At 52.7% G+C, this 15,059-nt stretch overlaps 6 protein-coding genes and 1 non-coding gene across 7 annotated transcripts; 1 reads left to right on the top strand and 6 right to left on the bottom strand.

The window, feature by feature from the left end:
• Positions 1-1,637: 1,637 nt before the first annotated feature.
• J4E90_003139 (uncharacterized protein) lies at positions 1,638-2,083 on the bottom strand (the record flags this gene model as incomplete). Its single annotated transcript, XM_051432711.1, has 2 exons — positions 1,638-2,018; positions 2,075-2,083. The coding sequence occupies 2 exons, from the start codon at positions 2,081-2,083 to the stop codon at positions 1,638-1,640; spliced, it is 390 nt and encodes a 129-aa protein (XP_051294133.1).
• A 708-nt stretch (positions 2,084-2,791) lies between these two features.
• On the bottom strand, positions 2,792-3,280 carry J4E90_003138 (uncharacterized protein; the record flags this gene model as incomplete). The annotated part of the gene is made up of 2 exons (XM_051432710.1): positions 2,792-3,238; positions 3,272-3,280. 2 exons carry the CDS (start codon positions 3,278-3,280, stop codon positions 2,792-2,794), a joined length of 456 nt encoding a protein of 151 aa, XP_051294132.1.
• A 1,069-nt stretch (positions 3,281-4,349) lies between these two features.
• Positions 4,350-5,290, bottom strand: J4E90_003137 (uncharacterized protein; the record flags this gene model as incomplete). Its single annotated transcript, XM_051432709.1, has 2 exons — positions 4,350-4,936; positions 5,284-5,290. 2 exons carry the CDS (start codon positions 5,288-5,290, stop codon positions 4,350-4,352), a joined length of 594 nt encoding a protein of 197 aa, XP_051294131.1.
• Positions 5,291-8,033: 2,743 nt separating this feature from the next.
• On the bottom strand, positions 8,034-8,120 carry J4E90_003136. The gene has a single exon. It is a non-coding gene; the product is annotated as a tRNA-Asp (tRNA).
• Positions 8,121-9,034: 914 nt separating this feature from the next.
• On the bottom strand, positions 9,035-9,752 carry J4E90_003135 (uncharacterized protein; the record flags this gene model as incomplete). Its single annotated transcript, XM_051432708.1, has 5 exons — positions 9,035-9,206; positions 9,289-9,413; positions 9,494-9,517; positions 9,567-9,655; positions 9,710-9,752. 5 exons carry the CDS (start codon positions 9,750-9,752, stop codon positions 9,035-9,037), a joined length of 453 nt encoding a protein of 150 aa, XP_051294130.1.
• Positions 9,753-10,193: 441 nt separating this feature from the next.
• J4E90_003134 (uncharacterized protein) lies at positions 10,194-10,613 on the top strand (the record flags this gene model as incomplete). Its single annotated transcript, XM_051432707.1, has 2 exons — positions 10,194-10,245; positions 10,294-10,613. 2 exons carry the CDS (start codon positions 10,194-10,196, stop codon positions 10,611-10,613), a joined length of 372 nt encoding a protein of 123 aa, XP_051294129.1.
• Positions 10,614-11,125: 512 nt separating this feature from the next.
• Positions 11,126-12,127, bottom strand: J4E90_003133 (uncharacterized protein; the record flags this gene model as incomplete). The annotated part of the gene is made up of 1 exon (XM_051432706.1): positions 11,126-12,127. The coding sequence occupies one exon, from the start codon at positions 12,125-12,127 to the stop codon at positions 11,126-11,128; it is 1,002 nt and encodes a 333-aa protein (XP_051294128.1).
• Positions 12,128-15,059: the final 2,932 nt, after the last annotated feature.

Below are 15,059 nucleotides of genomic sequence, written 5' to 3'. Positions count from 1 at the left end.
AGCTCCCTACAACAAAGTCTCACTACTTCTAAGAAGAGCAAATCCAATAAAGTCTTACAAAATAGCGCATCACTACATGTGTTAGAGAATTGGGAGGTTGGTGAGTCTCACCGAGTGTCAGCCGTAGGAACAAGACGGCGCGATGCGGAGCGCGCTAGAGACGCGTCGACACGAACACAATATAAAAGGTAAGATATCCGAGACCTTCCATCCTGTGCTCGATATTGTTAGTCTTCACTTTCCTTCTGGCAGTTACGCCGCCAACTCGCACGCAGAATTCGAACGTAACTCCAAAACGCAACTACGCCAAACTAGGCTTTCCCGTAGTCTCACGAAACGAAGCTTTAGCAGCCGCTACAAAGGCAGTGATAGCGACAACTCCAAAGCCGCCCCAGCGCAAGAAAACACCTAAACAATCCTGTCGAGTGAAGACGCAGTCATGCTCAATACGGACCCGCGATTCACCGCCGTCTCCTCCTGCCAGTCTACCAATAGCGTCAACTGTACTTGAAGAAAGCAAAGGCAAGGTTTCTGGCTCTGACGTTGATAAGAAATGCTTTGGAAGAGACCATGAGCTCCATGGATGTCCATGCGGGCGCGATTGTGCCGCTACACTTCTGACTGATGTCCAAACATGGCGGAAACCAATTCATCTTCCACTCGAGGATCACACAGCTATGGAACCGGAATGCCATAATGAATTCGACGATAGGAGCATAAGATGCGATCGGTGTGGGCCGGAACGACAGCTCGATGTAGGCTTGTAAGTCAAAAGGATTCGACGTGTCTTTCTTGGTAAAATTCCGCTAACACCTTGAAGCATGGACGACGACGCTCTCATGGCAGTGAAAATGAACGGAAGGATAAAGCATATTTACTCTGAAGGTACGTAAGTCGGAAGGTTTACCCGATATTCCACAAGAAGCAGCTGTGCTGATAGCGTACCCAGTAACACCTCGATTCTATAACTACACTAAAGAAGAAGAAGAAAAAAGACGCAAGACTGCTGAACTTCACACAGAGCAAAGTCTGGTTCATCTCATCCACCACTGTCCCGGTTTACAGTCCGCTCACTTAGACCATTGCTGCAGTCTTAGCGTCCTGTTCGCACTTATGTCTTCGTGTCCTTCACTCCTTAGCATCAACTTGTCCGGTGATCTAAGAAACCCTTGGCCAGTCGATTTCGAGGCCCTCGCTGAGCATCCAGAGTGGGTACCCAATCTGCGGGAACTGAGTTTATCGTGGACTGGGCGGTTGAACTATACTTACGGACGAATCGAAGAGGAAATGGGACCGGCTCTGCGCAAGCTTGCGAATGCGAGACCGAATCTCATCTTCAGCATAACTTCGGGTGTGAAAGTAATTTGGGCCAGAGTCCCAAGCTGGATAGAATTGAAGTGGTATAGAAAGCATAGGAATACGATGGGTTCGACGGTGTTCGAATCCAGACGACACGAAGAGGCTTCGTCCTGGATTTCAAGATATAGCTGAGTTAAAGCAGTCATGTCCTGTTTCGTCCAGAACAAGAGATATAGCAGTCGTATGATTTTCTATTGAGAATACTAGCAGGTCACAAAGCAAGAGCATCGGCCAAATCACTTGGCTCGCAGCCATCCTATCTCCGCCGGTTTCCACACCTACGCATTCTCTCGATGAACCCTCTGCTCCTTCTCACCCAGCGGCCCCTCCACACCTGGATGAACACTCTTCCTCCTCTTTTCATCTCTCTGTTGTCGACTTTGATCGAGGCTCTGCGCAAATTTCGAATTGGCTCTGATCTGCGGACCTTTCCAGTACACGATGTAAATGGGAAGGGTGACCAGGAAAGCAAGGCAGGCTAGAATAGTGGAAGCGTATTGCAGCGGCCGGCCAGGGATGTTCGAGTAGAGCGGTGTTGAGTATAGAGAAGCGATACCGGCTAGAGCGTCACGAGCGAGATCGTTGCCACCGGTTGCCGAGGAAGCGTAGGGGCCGTATGCGGCTGTTTGGTAGTCGATTGAAGACTGGTAGATTGCATACTGGGAAGTATTAGCCACTGAACACTGAGCACCACATGAAAGGCTCCAAAACTTACGTTCGCCATGCCAACCATTGCCGAGAAGATCATCGGCGCGATCCAAGGAATGCCATAGTCTGGGCCAAGTGACGTCCAAGCAAACCCAAACAAGCCGATAGTCTCCAGCGGAGCGAGGAACAGTAACCACCAAAGTCGAGCCTCCGGTTCGACTGATCCTGGATTCTGTCGTCGTTTCTTCCGGAAACTGATGATCGACGGCATGTATGAAGCGTAAGCCAGGAAGTAACTGATCAAGATGGGAAGGAAAGCTAGACCTGCGCCAACGACGCCAAAGCCCCATTGTTCGTAGACGGGACCGAAAGACTCCAAGAATGTGAAGATCAGGGCGTCGCTGAAACCACTGAGGAGGGAGAGCCATAGGACGATTGGTTCGGTAAAGAACATGTAGAAAGGTCTATCTTATCATTAGCATCGAAGCCATCAAGTCTTGAAGCCGTTACATACCTCCAGAAGATAGTGCCGACCTCTTTGAAGCTCATCTTATGGCCACCTCGGATCTCATTTGGGCCATAGATATTCGGGTCTTCACCTGTCTTACGTCGTCTCTTCGCCTCACGGTCCAATAGGATTGTCGAGCGAGTCTCGGGGTTGCAGACAAAGTGAACGAGCTGGACGAAGCCTCCGATGATGAGCTGGACCCAGAATATCCACTCGACCGACTTGTACCTAGAGAGCTAAGTCAATAACTGTCAACAAAACTTGTTAATGATTTACTCACCTTTCTACGAACGCTCCGATGATCGCACCAACAACGGACCCGCCCACAGATGATAGCACTAGGAATGCGACAGCAAACTCTTGTTCATCCGGCTCCCACATGTCGGCGAGTACACCAAGCGTGACCGAGCCGCCAGCCGTTGATAAGCCTCCAAGCGTCCGGACCACCACATATGTCGCATAGTTCTTCGACAAAGCGGCTGGTATTTGCCAGAGGTTGACAAGGAACAGACTGAGTTGCTGGATGGGCCATCGTCCATACTCTTCTGACCAGGGAGCCCAAAGTTCGCAACCGATACCATAGGCGATCAAAAACGCTGCCTGTGGGACGCGAGCTGCTTGTTCGCTGACACCATGATGTTCAGACACGGCGCTGACGGCATGCGAGTACATGGACGCATTCGTGTTGATGCTGATTTGGATGAAGAAGACGACGATGAGGATCTGCCTATCGTGGAATCATTGTCAGCGCCGTACATTGAACATCGCAACATGGAGAGAGTGATTGCGAGGAGGTTGTAAGCCTATGGTAGGCTCTCGACATGCGCCGCCACAATGGTCGGGTCTCACGGCAAAGCGGCATCCAGACAAGAGACATAAGCTCAACTCACCATTTGCGCCAAGTTGGGAACGAGTAACCAAGCTTGTCCCAAGCATCACTGTCTTGTAGCTCGACTTTGTCGCCTGTGATGATTCGGTCCGTCTTCTCTTGCTCAAGTTCTGTGCCTTCGCCATAGTTGGGGTCGCGCTCTGTGTCAGGCACAGCTGTCGGCTTGCCATCGTCTACGGTAGCCATATCGGAGTCCGCACGTACGTAGGAGGATGATTGAGAGAAAGGGGTGTGAAAGGCGGAAAACGAAGAAGTGTACGAGATATACTTCACACCATCTCGCCCACAGTGCATACGCCTCTTCGCCTTTCGCTCACCCTCTACGCGAAATCAGGCTGCCCGTTACTCCGTGCCTCTGATGTCAAGAGGCGGCTGGTTACATCTTCGGTAAGCTTACTCCGCCAATGTGAGGCTTGTCATTTTGAGCCAAGGCATACACAGCCGTGGCAGCCAAGAGTAATCAACTGATCGCGGGGTAAATAAGGGTGCATCGACCGATGATGGGGAATGCGATGTGCGTGATGTTTCCCATGTTTGGTCGATGCGGGTGTTGGGCCAAGAGAAGGAATGAGGCATGGCGTCATAGGCGTTCTGTACGCTGCGGTTACGCGGCGTCGACCAGGAAGTCGGATCCTGCTCATACAGTCGATACATGCAGAGTGCCTGGCGCGGAGTTTGACGCCGGTTTGCGTGATGTCATGCACCCAAGCAGTTGTTTAGGAGATGAGTGTGAAAGGATGTCGACACGTGGTGGACGGGCCCACGAATGGACGGCAGGCGCGCTAGGCGCACGCGACCTGGCAACACCGATCAGAGAGTGGTAATTCGCGGCATAGATGGGTAAAACCCGACATGTACCTCATGGGGATCGAATTACTATTAGGAGCACTTTTGCGACCGACTATCGTCCACCAGCTGTGCCATATTTACCGTTGCCCTGTCTGACTACCTCCCCTGCGGGCTCAACAGCAGCGCCGTTATCGCATCAACACACGCATAGAACTTCTGTCCAACCTCTGGCTGGGCGAGGTATGCCGAAGTCTTCTCCTTAATCAGTTCTTCGTGACTCCACTCCTCCAGTGGCACATCCTCTAAACCCGTCACATCAAACCGAAAGTACTTCATCCAGTTGCGCTCCATCAACGCAGCATGTTCGGCCTCAAATCTATCACCCCACGATCTTGCTTCAGCCTTCCTATCCTCAACGCTGTTCGCCATTTCGGGAATCTCGTTTTTGCGATTCAGGCCGACGCCCGTCCCGACCGAGACAATGATCATCATGTCGTTCGCATATCGGAACAGCTTCCTACATTCATACAGGATGTCGCGAACTGGGTTGTTCTTTGTAGTCCCATGATCAACGAGACCTTTCTCGATTACGAAGCGTTGCGGAACTCCTGGCTCGGATTGCACGTATCGTGGGGCTGCTGAGGTCGCCTTCATCGCTTGCCATATGGGCATGTTCGGTTCCAAGTCCGGTCCAGTTATGCGCCGTGTTTGGTATGATCGGATAAGAGCAGCTTTGTTCGTGCCTTCAATTCGTTAGTGAATTTTACCACGCTTCTCACTCCAGTACGTACCGATATCCATTTGTGTCGTAATTGCGAAACTTTATCGAGTCAGTATGTACGTCGCGGATGAATAGGCTTTACTCACACGTCGCCCGAGTCGGGCCGTCCATCTAGGAGTACTTCGTCCGGGTTGCCTAGCTCCTGCTGAACCACGCTCTTGATTTCGTTCTCTAACGCGCTGTCGTCAGGCTCCTGTATCTGTGCATGAGGGTCGAGATATCTGAAGTAGGCCCTTTTATTGTCGAACACTTGTTTGGCGATCTGCTTGTAAGCTTCTCTTGCTCTGTGGGCTTGCATGCGCAATCGACATAGCATGATGGCTATTATACCGCCAAGAGAACTGCCACCTGTCAAGTCGAAAATCTGGTGGCTGTCTAAGCGCTGCCCGACTTTGACGCAAATCGCATTGACGAGCGATTCAACTAAAAGGAGAGCAGATAAGCCCCGGATACCGTCACCGTCAATGGAAAGCAGAATCTTCGTCTCTCTCGTTCTCGAAAGGATGGCTGGTAGAGGTGCTGCTTGGTTTGGTGTCGGATCATGTAAGGCGGGATCGATGTACTGCGAAGATGGGCGCATATTGTTTTCAGGAGCTGCTTGGACAGTGGGAGTCGATTCTGGCGGTATTTGGGTGGCGCCAGTTGGCGCCGCAGCTTGAAATGCGTACGGGGAAGCATACACGGTTGCTGTCGTTGCTGACGAAGGCGTACTATGGTCGCGTGGCGAGCCGAGGAGAGCATTCTCAACCACCGTTGACGGTGAAGGTGTCATGAGACCTGCTACCGTAGTATGGGTGACAATCGGTTGTGATGGAGCCTGGCCGTATATGGGAGCTAGTGGTGGAGGCCCTGTAGCAGAGGGAGGTGGAGACGGCCATGGAATGTATCCAGAGTAAGGATCCCGGATAAGTCGCAACTCTGCTTCTTCTGCAACGCGTCGGACATCCGGATCTTGAGCCTTGCTTCGATACGTTAGTCTCACTACGGGTGATATCTGGAGAAGACGCGCGACGTACTACTTCACGTAGCTGACGTCCCAAGGCTCCCAGCGACCGGACAGCAAGAACTGTATCGAGGAAGGAAAGGCGGAGTCATGAAAGTAGTGTGTGCCCTCTACCGCCGAGTAGCGGACACAGCTGAAGTCCACCGGAGTCCACGACATGCTGTTGTATGGTGGTTATAGCGCGTACCAGTGGACAAGCCGGTAGACGGAGAGCTGGAATTGAGGCAGCACTCAGCCTTGTACTGGCAATCTAGTGAGAGCAGCGGTGGATCAGACGGCAGTCCTAGGAAACATGCGGTAAGCCACTAGCTGCCGCTGGGAGCTAGACCGTTAATCAGGATGAAGTCGCTTCTGAGAAGGGCTATTGTATAGCCAATCGCTACGCGACAAACGGCCCGCCTGCAAGGTATGCTCTGCGCCAGCTCGTCAAAATATGCTGCCATGCGTAGCGCTTCAGCGAGAATGCGGCCGCGTTTGACCGGCCAGGCGAGGCCCTGTACGGGCAACGTGTATGGACGAGGCCGCTCGGCAATTGGGCAGTTTGATGGATCTGTGAGACAAGGGCTTTGTGATACCCGGCCCATCCCTGCGTGTGCGTTCGTCACGAAAAACTCCCATCGCAGAGGCGATCGGATCGATCGCCAGGCTCAAAGTATACTGATAAGGGAAGATCTCGGGTCAAGGGTGTATGCAACTGCTGAACATCGCGACTGCTTAGGTGAAGACGGGCGATTCGCTAGCGGCTAGTGCATGACCATCGCTGGATTGGTCCACGCCCGCGGCCCGCAGCGTTCCGCTTGCTCGGCTCTCCCCCTCAACAGCTTTTCACTCTTCAGCCACACATAGCCCTTTCGCGACACGAGTGGATTTGGACAGCATCTTGCGGCGTTGAGCTTAAACTTGAACTTTCCCGAAAGAGTTGGCGTGAACGACTGCACGGTGACGGCGTAGTCGAACAAAGAACCTGGTCCCACCTGAGCAACGTTGGGGAAACCACTACAAACACCATTCGTCCAGAATAGACATGGAGTCAGGACAGAATCCACTCGGAACACTTTCGATTCTAGCAGTGGAACTGCGCGAGGCCATCTGGTCATATGCACTCACCGACACCACGATCGTGTACCATGCAATTACCGAAACGGTGCCAATCCCACTACTCGGCTGTTCCAAAGCGATTCGTGAGGAAGCCATATCCACAATACTCCGAGAGCGAAGCGTCACGTTCCAGACGCATGCTGCACTATCGGGCTTGCTCACGAATCATAAGAGCCAGCAAACAACAGACACGATCAAGGATGCGATAGCCCCACAGAGCCCAGCTAGATTGCCGAAGAAGATCAGGTTGAAACTGTTCTCCGAGAACCAGAAACTGTTCAAATGTACCGAGAGCAATTGGCTGGAGTATACAGAGGAGGAGCCGAAACTTGCAAGAGAACTTGATGGTTGGCGGGAAGCGCTGCTTCAATATCCTATTACACATCTCACAACAATAGTCATGGACTGCAATTCCAGTCCCACATACCATGGCGGACCGGGTTATGCACTTCCATGCATGAGTACGTTCGTAAAGCGTGTAGCGACGCGAATTCGCATGGTGTCAAAGGGAAGATGCCAAATTTTACTAGTCGCACCGCCAGGCACCGTGAAACAGCTTATCTGGCATGCTGGCTCAGCCTCCTTTCTGAGGAGCTGGACGCCAACCGACGACGGCTGGTCTGTAAGGAAGATTCAAGAAGCGCTCGATAAAACGGTCGTTGCTAATCCGTCCCCACCCACGCAAAGGAGCAGAAAGCGACGACGGACTACGGCAACGATGGAGTAGATTTCTGTCAAGATAGAGTAGACTTTTGTACATATCGTGAAAATCTTTACGTTCCTTCTTATAACTTATTACTCGCATACGAAGTTACTGGCATTATTGCAGGCTTATAAAATTTGGTATTGTGCATTACTTACTCGGGGCAAAAAACATCGTCACGAGTTTCCCCCCGAATTGACTTTCATGGCCATGGTGCAGAAGCCCACCCGAAGCAAAAAAAGAATGCATGAAATGCTCTCCAGCGGGGAATTGAACCCCGGTCTCCCGCGAGTTGTCTGTGAAGATGACAAGCGGAAATACTGACCACTATACTACTGAAGATTGAGCAACCGAGATGGTTGAGTAGGTGATTCGATGGGAGAAACGGAACATAACGTGTTTCATATTTACATTTCTGCTGACTGCGCAGAAACGGCTGCCGCTTCGACCTCTTGCTGCGTTATCACCTGGGCAGGCAAAAGTTGTGCGTGCTGCAAACTCATGTGCGGGCGGCTAGCCAGCCCTGGAGGGGCTATTTTAGTTACGGCACATGGCAGGCGAATAGATCAAGGCTGCTTACATAAGCTCCTGCAATCATCCAGAACCCATTAACACTGTCCGAATTGGTATACTTAAGTACAAAACCATGGCCCGAGATCACGGTATGTATCAGCTGGCACTATGCCAACACGTAAAGACTCGCTCGAATCGAAACTTGGTTATTCTATGTGTACTCACTGACCAAAAGCGCATTCTGTTCTATCACGCCTAGCTGTCACTTTCCTCATTGATTGAATCCCTTTGTCCATGCTCATCCTAGAAAGGCCATGTTCGCACACCCTGCGTTCTATATACTGGCTCACTGGAAATATTTCGTGCTTACGCATCTATACCACAAGTCACGCTTAGTCTCCACAGACATTGAAATGCGACTGCATGTTGTGTTGAAAGTACACTCAGGGGGCTTTGTGCATGTGAGCGATCTGGCGTCACGGACATGCAACATCTTGGTGACACTTGGAAAACATCCATAACGCCACACCCATCACGAGGGCATTGTGCACACCAGGATTTGGTTTTCGAAGCATATTCATTTCTCGCCGAGTCGATTCGTCGTGAAGACTCTAGCTTTATTCGTTCATGCAACCCATGCTCATTTTCTTTCATGAGCTCCGAATCCCACAGAAGATGATGAACCGAATGAAGTAAAACTCCGAACCAATTCACATGCACCACGCTCTTCAGTATTTCATGATCTATGCCTCGGTGGCAGCGGCCTGGGCCTTGGCACCCCTGGCCTTGGTGGGCTTGGACTCCTTGACGGGCTTCTGGCTCTTGCGGATGGCGGAGGCCTTAGCAACGGCGTCCTGGCGGAGGTCGGGGCGGTAGTTGCGCTTGGTGGTGGAGTTGACGATGGCGGAGTATGTCCTACGTTGGTCAGCGAGCAGCCCTTTGATATGCGGTATCGGCGCAGTCGAGCGAGGACAGCCGTGGCTTGGAGAAGACGTACTTGCGGGTGGACCTGCTGGGGCCGAAGGTGGTGGTCTGGATGGCAGATGCGGGCTGGTGGTGCTTGTCGGCCTTCTTGATGAGAAGAGTGACACCACCCTCGGGGCCGGGGATAACACCGATAGCCTATTCCAACGTTGTCAATACCGTGTCTTGTGTTGGTTCGCATGTGCGCGCGGCGCATTCGTGGTTCGTGGTAATCGTACCTTGTTGGCAATGGAGCCCTCGTTCTGAGCAGAATTAGTCAACTGATCCCAGGAATCCAATCTCCATGCATACCTTGCGGCTGTAGACGTTCCTCAGGTTAAGAGGATCGCGCGAGAACTGGACACCGTTCGCCCTCTTGACGAGCGTGGAGCTGCGTCCCTCTGCCATATGTCAACCCCAGTCCCTCCCAATGCGCGTCCCAGTCTTTCACTCACTGGTAACCTCCCAGGCAAGATCGTGCGAGATAGTGGTGGCCATTGTGTCTGTATGGAATGTGGATACGGACGATGTCGATTGCTTGACGTTGGGAAAGTTCGCCAATATTGAATCGAGGGCCCTCGTCTGCATTACCGCATGCGCTTAGTGCGTGTTTCGGGGATGGATCAACGTGCGTGCCGACGCCAAGAGCGGAGCGGAAGTGACGATGCATGAACGCGACGTGAGGCGGTGCAGCCGAGCGTTCTTGTCCGCGACTCCGTGGTTACAAACCATCGTTGTCTTGCATCAACCTCCCCTAATGCCTTGGCTTCAGAGGCCCTCATCTACACACTACCGCTGAATCTACTTCACATCCGTTTCTTTTGTATTCATCACCAACTCCTTTGTCGCGCCGAGCAGCTCCCTCCCGCACTCCCGAAGACCTCCGCTCTGTCGCATACGCTATAGACCTCTCGTGCAGCCTCGGAAGCAACCTTCATCATGGCCTACATCCTCTACTCCGTCTCGCTCTTCGTTCTGGTAATTGCGACAGGTATGTTGCCTTAGTGAACACCTCCTGCGCCACACTAACACTGCGCAGCTGCCTATTTCACCCGGCACCGCTGGATACACCTTCTGCCTATCCCCGGACCCATCTACACGCGCCTCCCATACTCGTTCCGCGACGACATCGAAGCCGGCCTTTCGTCCTCAGCGTTTGACCTGAGTGGGAACGTGGAAGCCGGCGACTCGCGCCAAGGCTTGGACGACGCGGGGAAGAAGGAGGTTATGCGCATTATGAAGAGACGCGGCTGCGACTTCGACGAGGCACGCAGAATATACATGCAGGAGAGGTTCAAGAAGAACAACATTGGAGCCGATGGGATACCCCGCGACCCCAAGTTTGTCAGCTTCTCATAATTGCAACGACTGGGTTCAATGGCGGATTTCATTCACAGGGCTCTTTCGTAATTCTTTCTTTTGTATGGGGTTTGGACACATTACTACTTTTCCTTTGTTGCCTTCAGCGGCCTATCTCTGTCTGACATGCTCTTGGCGGGTATCTTTCTGCGAGTACGGATTTGGACGCCAGATATCCTGTGTCCTCTATTCTTCCGAGTTCTGCGTCTTTCTTTCGCTGACCTTTCAGCGCCTTTTCGAATACACTTTTGATGTTTTCCCTTAATCGACTCGAAGCCTGGTGAATATCATGCCTCCCAATCGTGACGCCATCGTCTCATGCTGCTTCATGTCGATCAAAGGCCATGGTCGATCAAAGGCCATGACTTCCGCGATTTCTGCGGACGGCTATTATACCGACAGGCCTGATCCCCTGGCTCGCTGAAGTACTGGTTCTAGCATTTTGGAGACTGCTCAAGCTACAACGCCCATATTCAACGTGATTGTCATTGATCCCTTCGCGTCTCTTCTCTCTACCTCGGTGCCTGAGCGTAGCCGGGAGGCCCTCCGAAACCTGGGGGACCGCCGAAGGCTGGCGGTGGGCCGTTGAAGCCGGGCGGAGGAGGGAAGAAGTTCGTCGGAGCGCCGCTTGGTGGGCGAGCAGGCAAGCCAGATGGGGGTGGTGGAAGACCTGGATGGCCAACTGGAGCTGCGGAAGGAGGTCGGCCATAGCCTCCAGGACCGTTGGGAGCGTAACCAGGAGGTCCGCCGGGAGGTCCGCCAGGGGGTCCATATCCTGCTCCAGGTCCGCTTGGTGCGCCGGGCATACCACGTCCATCCATGCCCATGGCTGGTCCGCTCGGTGCAGCACCTGGTGGAAGTTGGAAAAGATGTGCCGGCAGAGGTTGCACAGCAGGCGCAACTCCGTGGGCCTTGGCCTGTTTCGCGAGCATACGCTCCGCTTCGTCTCCGTGCCGCTCACCCTTTCCGTCTTTCTTGTATGCGTATTGAACCGTGATCTGCTTGCTCATGATGTACTGGTTGTGCATGCTCGCGATAGCCGCATCTGAGGATTCGAAGTCGCCGTAGGAGATGAACCCGTATCCCTTGGATGCTTGCGTGATGTCGTCGCGCGCAACCTTTGGCGCATTCACCAACGGTCCGAAGCGGCCAAATGTATCGTACAGTGTCTTTTCATCCACTCCAGGATCAAGGTTACCAATGAACAGCTCTGCGCCAATCTCAACATTCTTCTGCTTATCTGCGGACGCCTTGTTAACACGTATCCGACTTCCGTATAGCGCAACGTTGTTCATGATCTTGGGCGCGTAATCTGCCTCTGCTTCCGTGTGGAACTCGACGAAACCGAACCCTTGATGTTGGCCGTTGACGCGATCTACGGGCATGTTGACATTTCGTACTCGGCCGGCGTTGAGCATCAGCTCGTGAAGGATGCGGGGCGTGATGCGCTCATGGAGGTTTCCGACGTAGACTGTGGCTTCTTTATTCTGTTCCCTGCGCATTCGTGAGTTCATGTTCGCTACTTGTTCGCTACTCGGAATGCTGCAACTTACCAGTGACGCGCACTCGGGGCCGACATGTTGAAAGGGCTGCTGTCTATAGGCTCGAAACGCTGATTCCTGGGTCGCAATAGAAATCCGGACGATTTAGTTGGGGTCGTGAGGCGTCGTGAATGGGAACTGGTGTTCAGGAACGAAGTGAAGGCATCTCGAAGATATTGGAGCTCCAGTCTGAGCTTGCGCTAACACGCATGCGGCTAATCCCAAAACTTTGAGCTTTACGCATCATCGCAACTTCGTTCGCTGGGCCCGCCTTCACCCATTACCGCATACAACTCGACCACCTCAACCCCAGGCCGACTACATACTCAACATGTACCAGCTGTCAGAAGAGTCCAAGGTCCGTCAATACGCCAAGTACATCCAGACCGGGCTTCCGTTGACTCCATACAGGAGCGCATCGCGCGCATCATCGATGTCTCCCGCGTCGCTATTCACTACGGCTACCTGCCTTTGATCCTATACCTCGGATACTCTCGAAGCGAGCCTAAGCCTTCTCTCATCCGGTGAGTACACCGCCTATTCCCGCCGTACCTATACCAGCACGAGGTTCTTCTTCACAATGGGAAAGAACTTCGCCGGCTGTGGAAGTCTGCCTGGCGACTTTCGAAGACTGGAAGCAGACTGTAAAAAGGAGATTGTAGTATTGTTCCTACAAGATTACACTAAGGTCATAATGGGCCAGCCCGGCAGTGTCAGTGGAAGACCAAGGCATCTACGGGGATTATGGTCTTTCCGCTCTTCGAGTCGCTCGCTTCTGTTCTGAACCTCTTTTCCAACATACCACTCGATCCCAGCCAATGTGCATTTGGGAACTTAGCTGACTCTTCTAGTCTTTTCTCTCCCCTCGCATAAGCACCAGACGACGATATGACAACAACGATTTGCGATTCATTGTACAATACTACACACTCTAGGCGCATGGATTCTCGGGTATGATTTGGACCGTGATGGTCGGGAAGATGGGCTATACAAGTACCATGTGTTCGAAAATTCCTCAACTCTATCACGTCGCACGGAAGTCGGCAAAACGTATCCCACAGGAGGCGGGATTTGTACATGTATACCAAAGTCTTAATACGAATTGACGGTACCCTGCAGGACGGCCGGTGCCATGGCTGCCCGGTCCGAGTGGTAGCCCGCTTTTTGCACCAAACACATTCGTCTTGCGCATGCGTGTCACAATTGCTGGAACTTGCGGAGTCTAAGCTTGCGCGCACGTCGGTCCTCATTGAGCCCAGCGCCGGTTGGCAGGTATTGACAGCTACGCGGGGCAAATGCCGGTTGTGCGGTTGACGCCAATGGCGAGACGCTACCTGACCCACGTGGTATCCCGGTCGAGCATCGCGACCCATGCTCCTCCATTCTCAACCTCTGCGAACTGGAACACCCGGCCACCGGTCCCCACAGTACACGCGGGCACTCGTTATGGAGTCTTATATCCCAGGCGCACGGCGCTGGGCCTGCTCTAGTTTGTGCTGCGAATCTTCATCGCATAGCCCCCACGCCTCCCGTGTCCACAGTATATCGAGAGCTCCCCCGGATGTTCTCTACCTATTCTCTAGACCTTATGGACACTCCGAATTGCTATCCCCATTCCCATCCGTGCGCTGTCTTACTACCTGGCTGATTGCTCAACTTCGTGCATGACCCGTCATCGTCCGCCACCATGACCGTCCCCAACATTGGGGACATCTTGGTGCTGTCGCAGAAGGCTTGGAAGATTGGACGCACCTTTTCTGCTTGCCAAAAGAATGCGCCAGTGGAGCTTCAATATGTTGAGACGGAAATCGGCAGCCTCGCAAAATCATTGGCATCGTTGGCAGAGACGCTGCACGCGGAGTCCGTGCGGCAGTTGTTACAGGACGCTGACCAGGAAATAAAATATGGCGTTGGTACCATCCTAAGGTCTTGTCAACGGACAGTAGATGATCTTGACTCGCTGATCGACCAATACCAAGTCATCAAGAAGCACCGCACAGTTGGAGGGTTCGCAATTGAGCGCTCGTGGAGCGATCTGGTATTAGCCTCATACAGGACGATGATCTGGACTCCCGAGGGCGGAAACCTCGCAGATCTGAAAGAGATGTTACAGACACATACGAACTCTATCGATGAGTTGACGGAAGCATTGCAAAGGCTAGTGCTGCCAGATCCATGTCACACATCTACTGACCATGGTGCAGCAAGTCTATGGCTCGTATGGACAGCACCGTCATACCAATCGCAGAGCGAATCGATAACATGCACCACTTGGCTGGAAGCATCGATCAGCAGCTTGACGAAGTACATCGTATGGTAGAGGACCTAATGATTGCACCACACACTTCACATGTGCCACCCGTACCAGCAAAGAACCCTGCGCGTTCACCGACCACCGAAAACGCCGACCCATTGAGCCAAACGTATCATGCTTTATTTCCCCCAGAATCTTCACTCAGGTCACAAAATGTCAAAATATCTCTACCACGGATCCCGCAGCGCCCAGAGTCCCACGAACAGTCCTCTATAGTCAGATTCAACGATGATGCTCCTGTTCCGACATCTCCGGCGGATGTCGTATCCGCCTCAAGAACATCATCACCCGCTCAAAAACGTGTGTCGGGATTTAGCTTTGGCGGCTCATCTTTGCGATACTCCAGCAGTAGCTATGCATCGTCTGACGCTGGTACAAGCTCAGTCGGTTGGCAAAGTCCATCTTCGTTACTGCCTGACTCCCATCTGAGCCGACAATATTCGACATCGACCAAGAATATATCACCTCTTCCAAGAACACCGGAAGTATGCGAGCCGGGCCGAAAGGCTGACAATCGGCATCATACGCTACTCCCACCTCCGGCTATGAAGCTCGGCTCACTTTATGAACTCGAAAGAACACCTACTCAGA

The sequence above is a fragment of the Alternaria incomplexa genome, assembly GCF_024043165.1.
Source record: "Alternaria incomplexa strain BMP 0042 chromosome Unknown scaffold_3, whole genome shotgun sequence".
Lineage (NCBI taxonomy): Eukaryota > Fungi > Ascomycota > Dothideomycetes > Pleosporales > Pleosporaceae > Alternaria > Alternaria incomplexa.
This window is presented reverse-complemented; position numbering and strand designations above follow the sequence as displayed.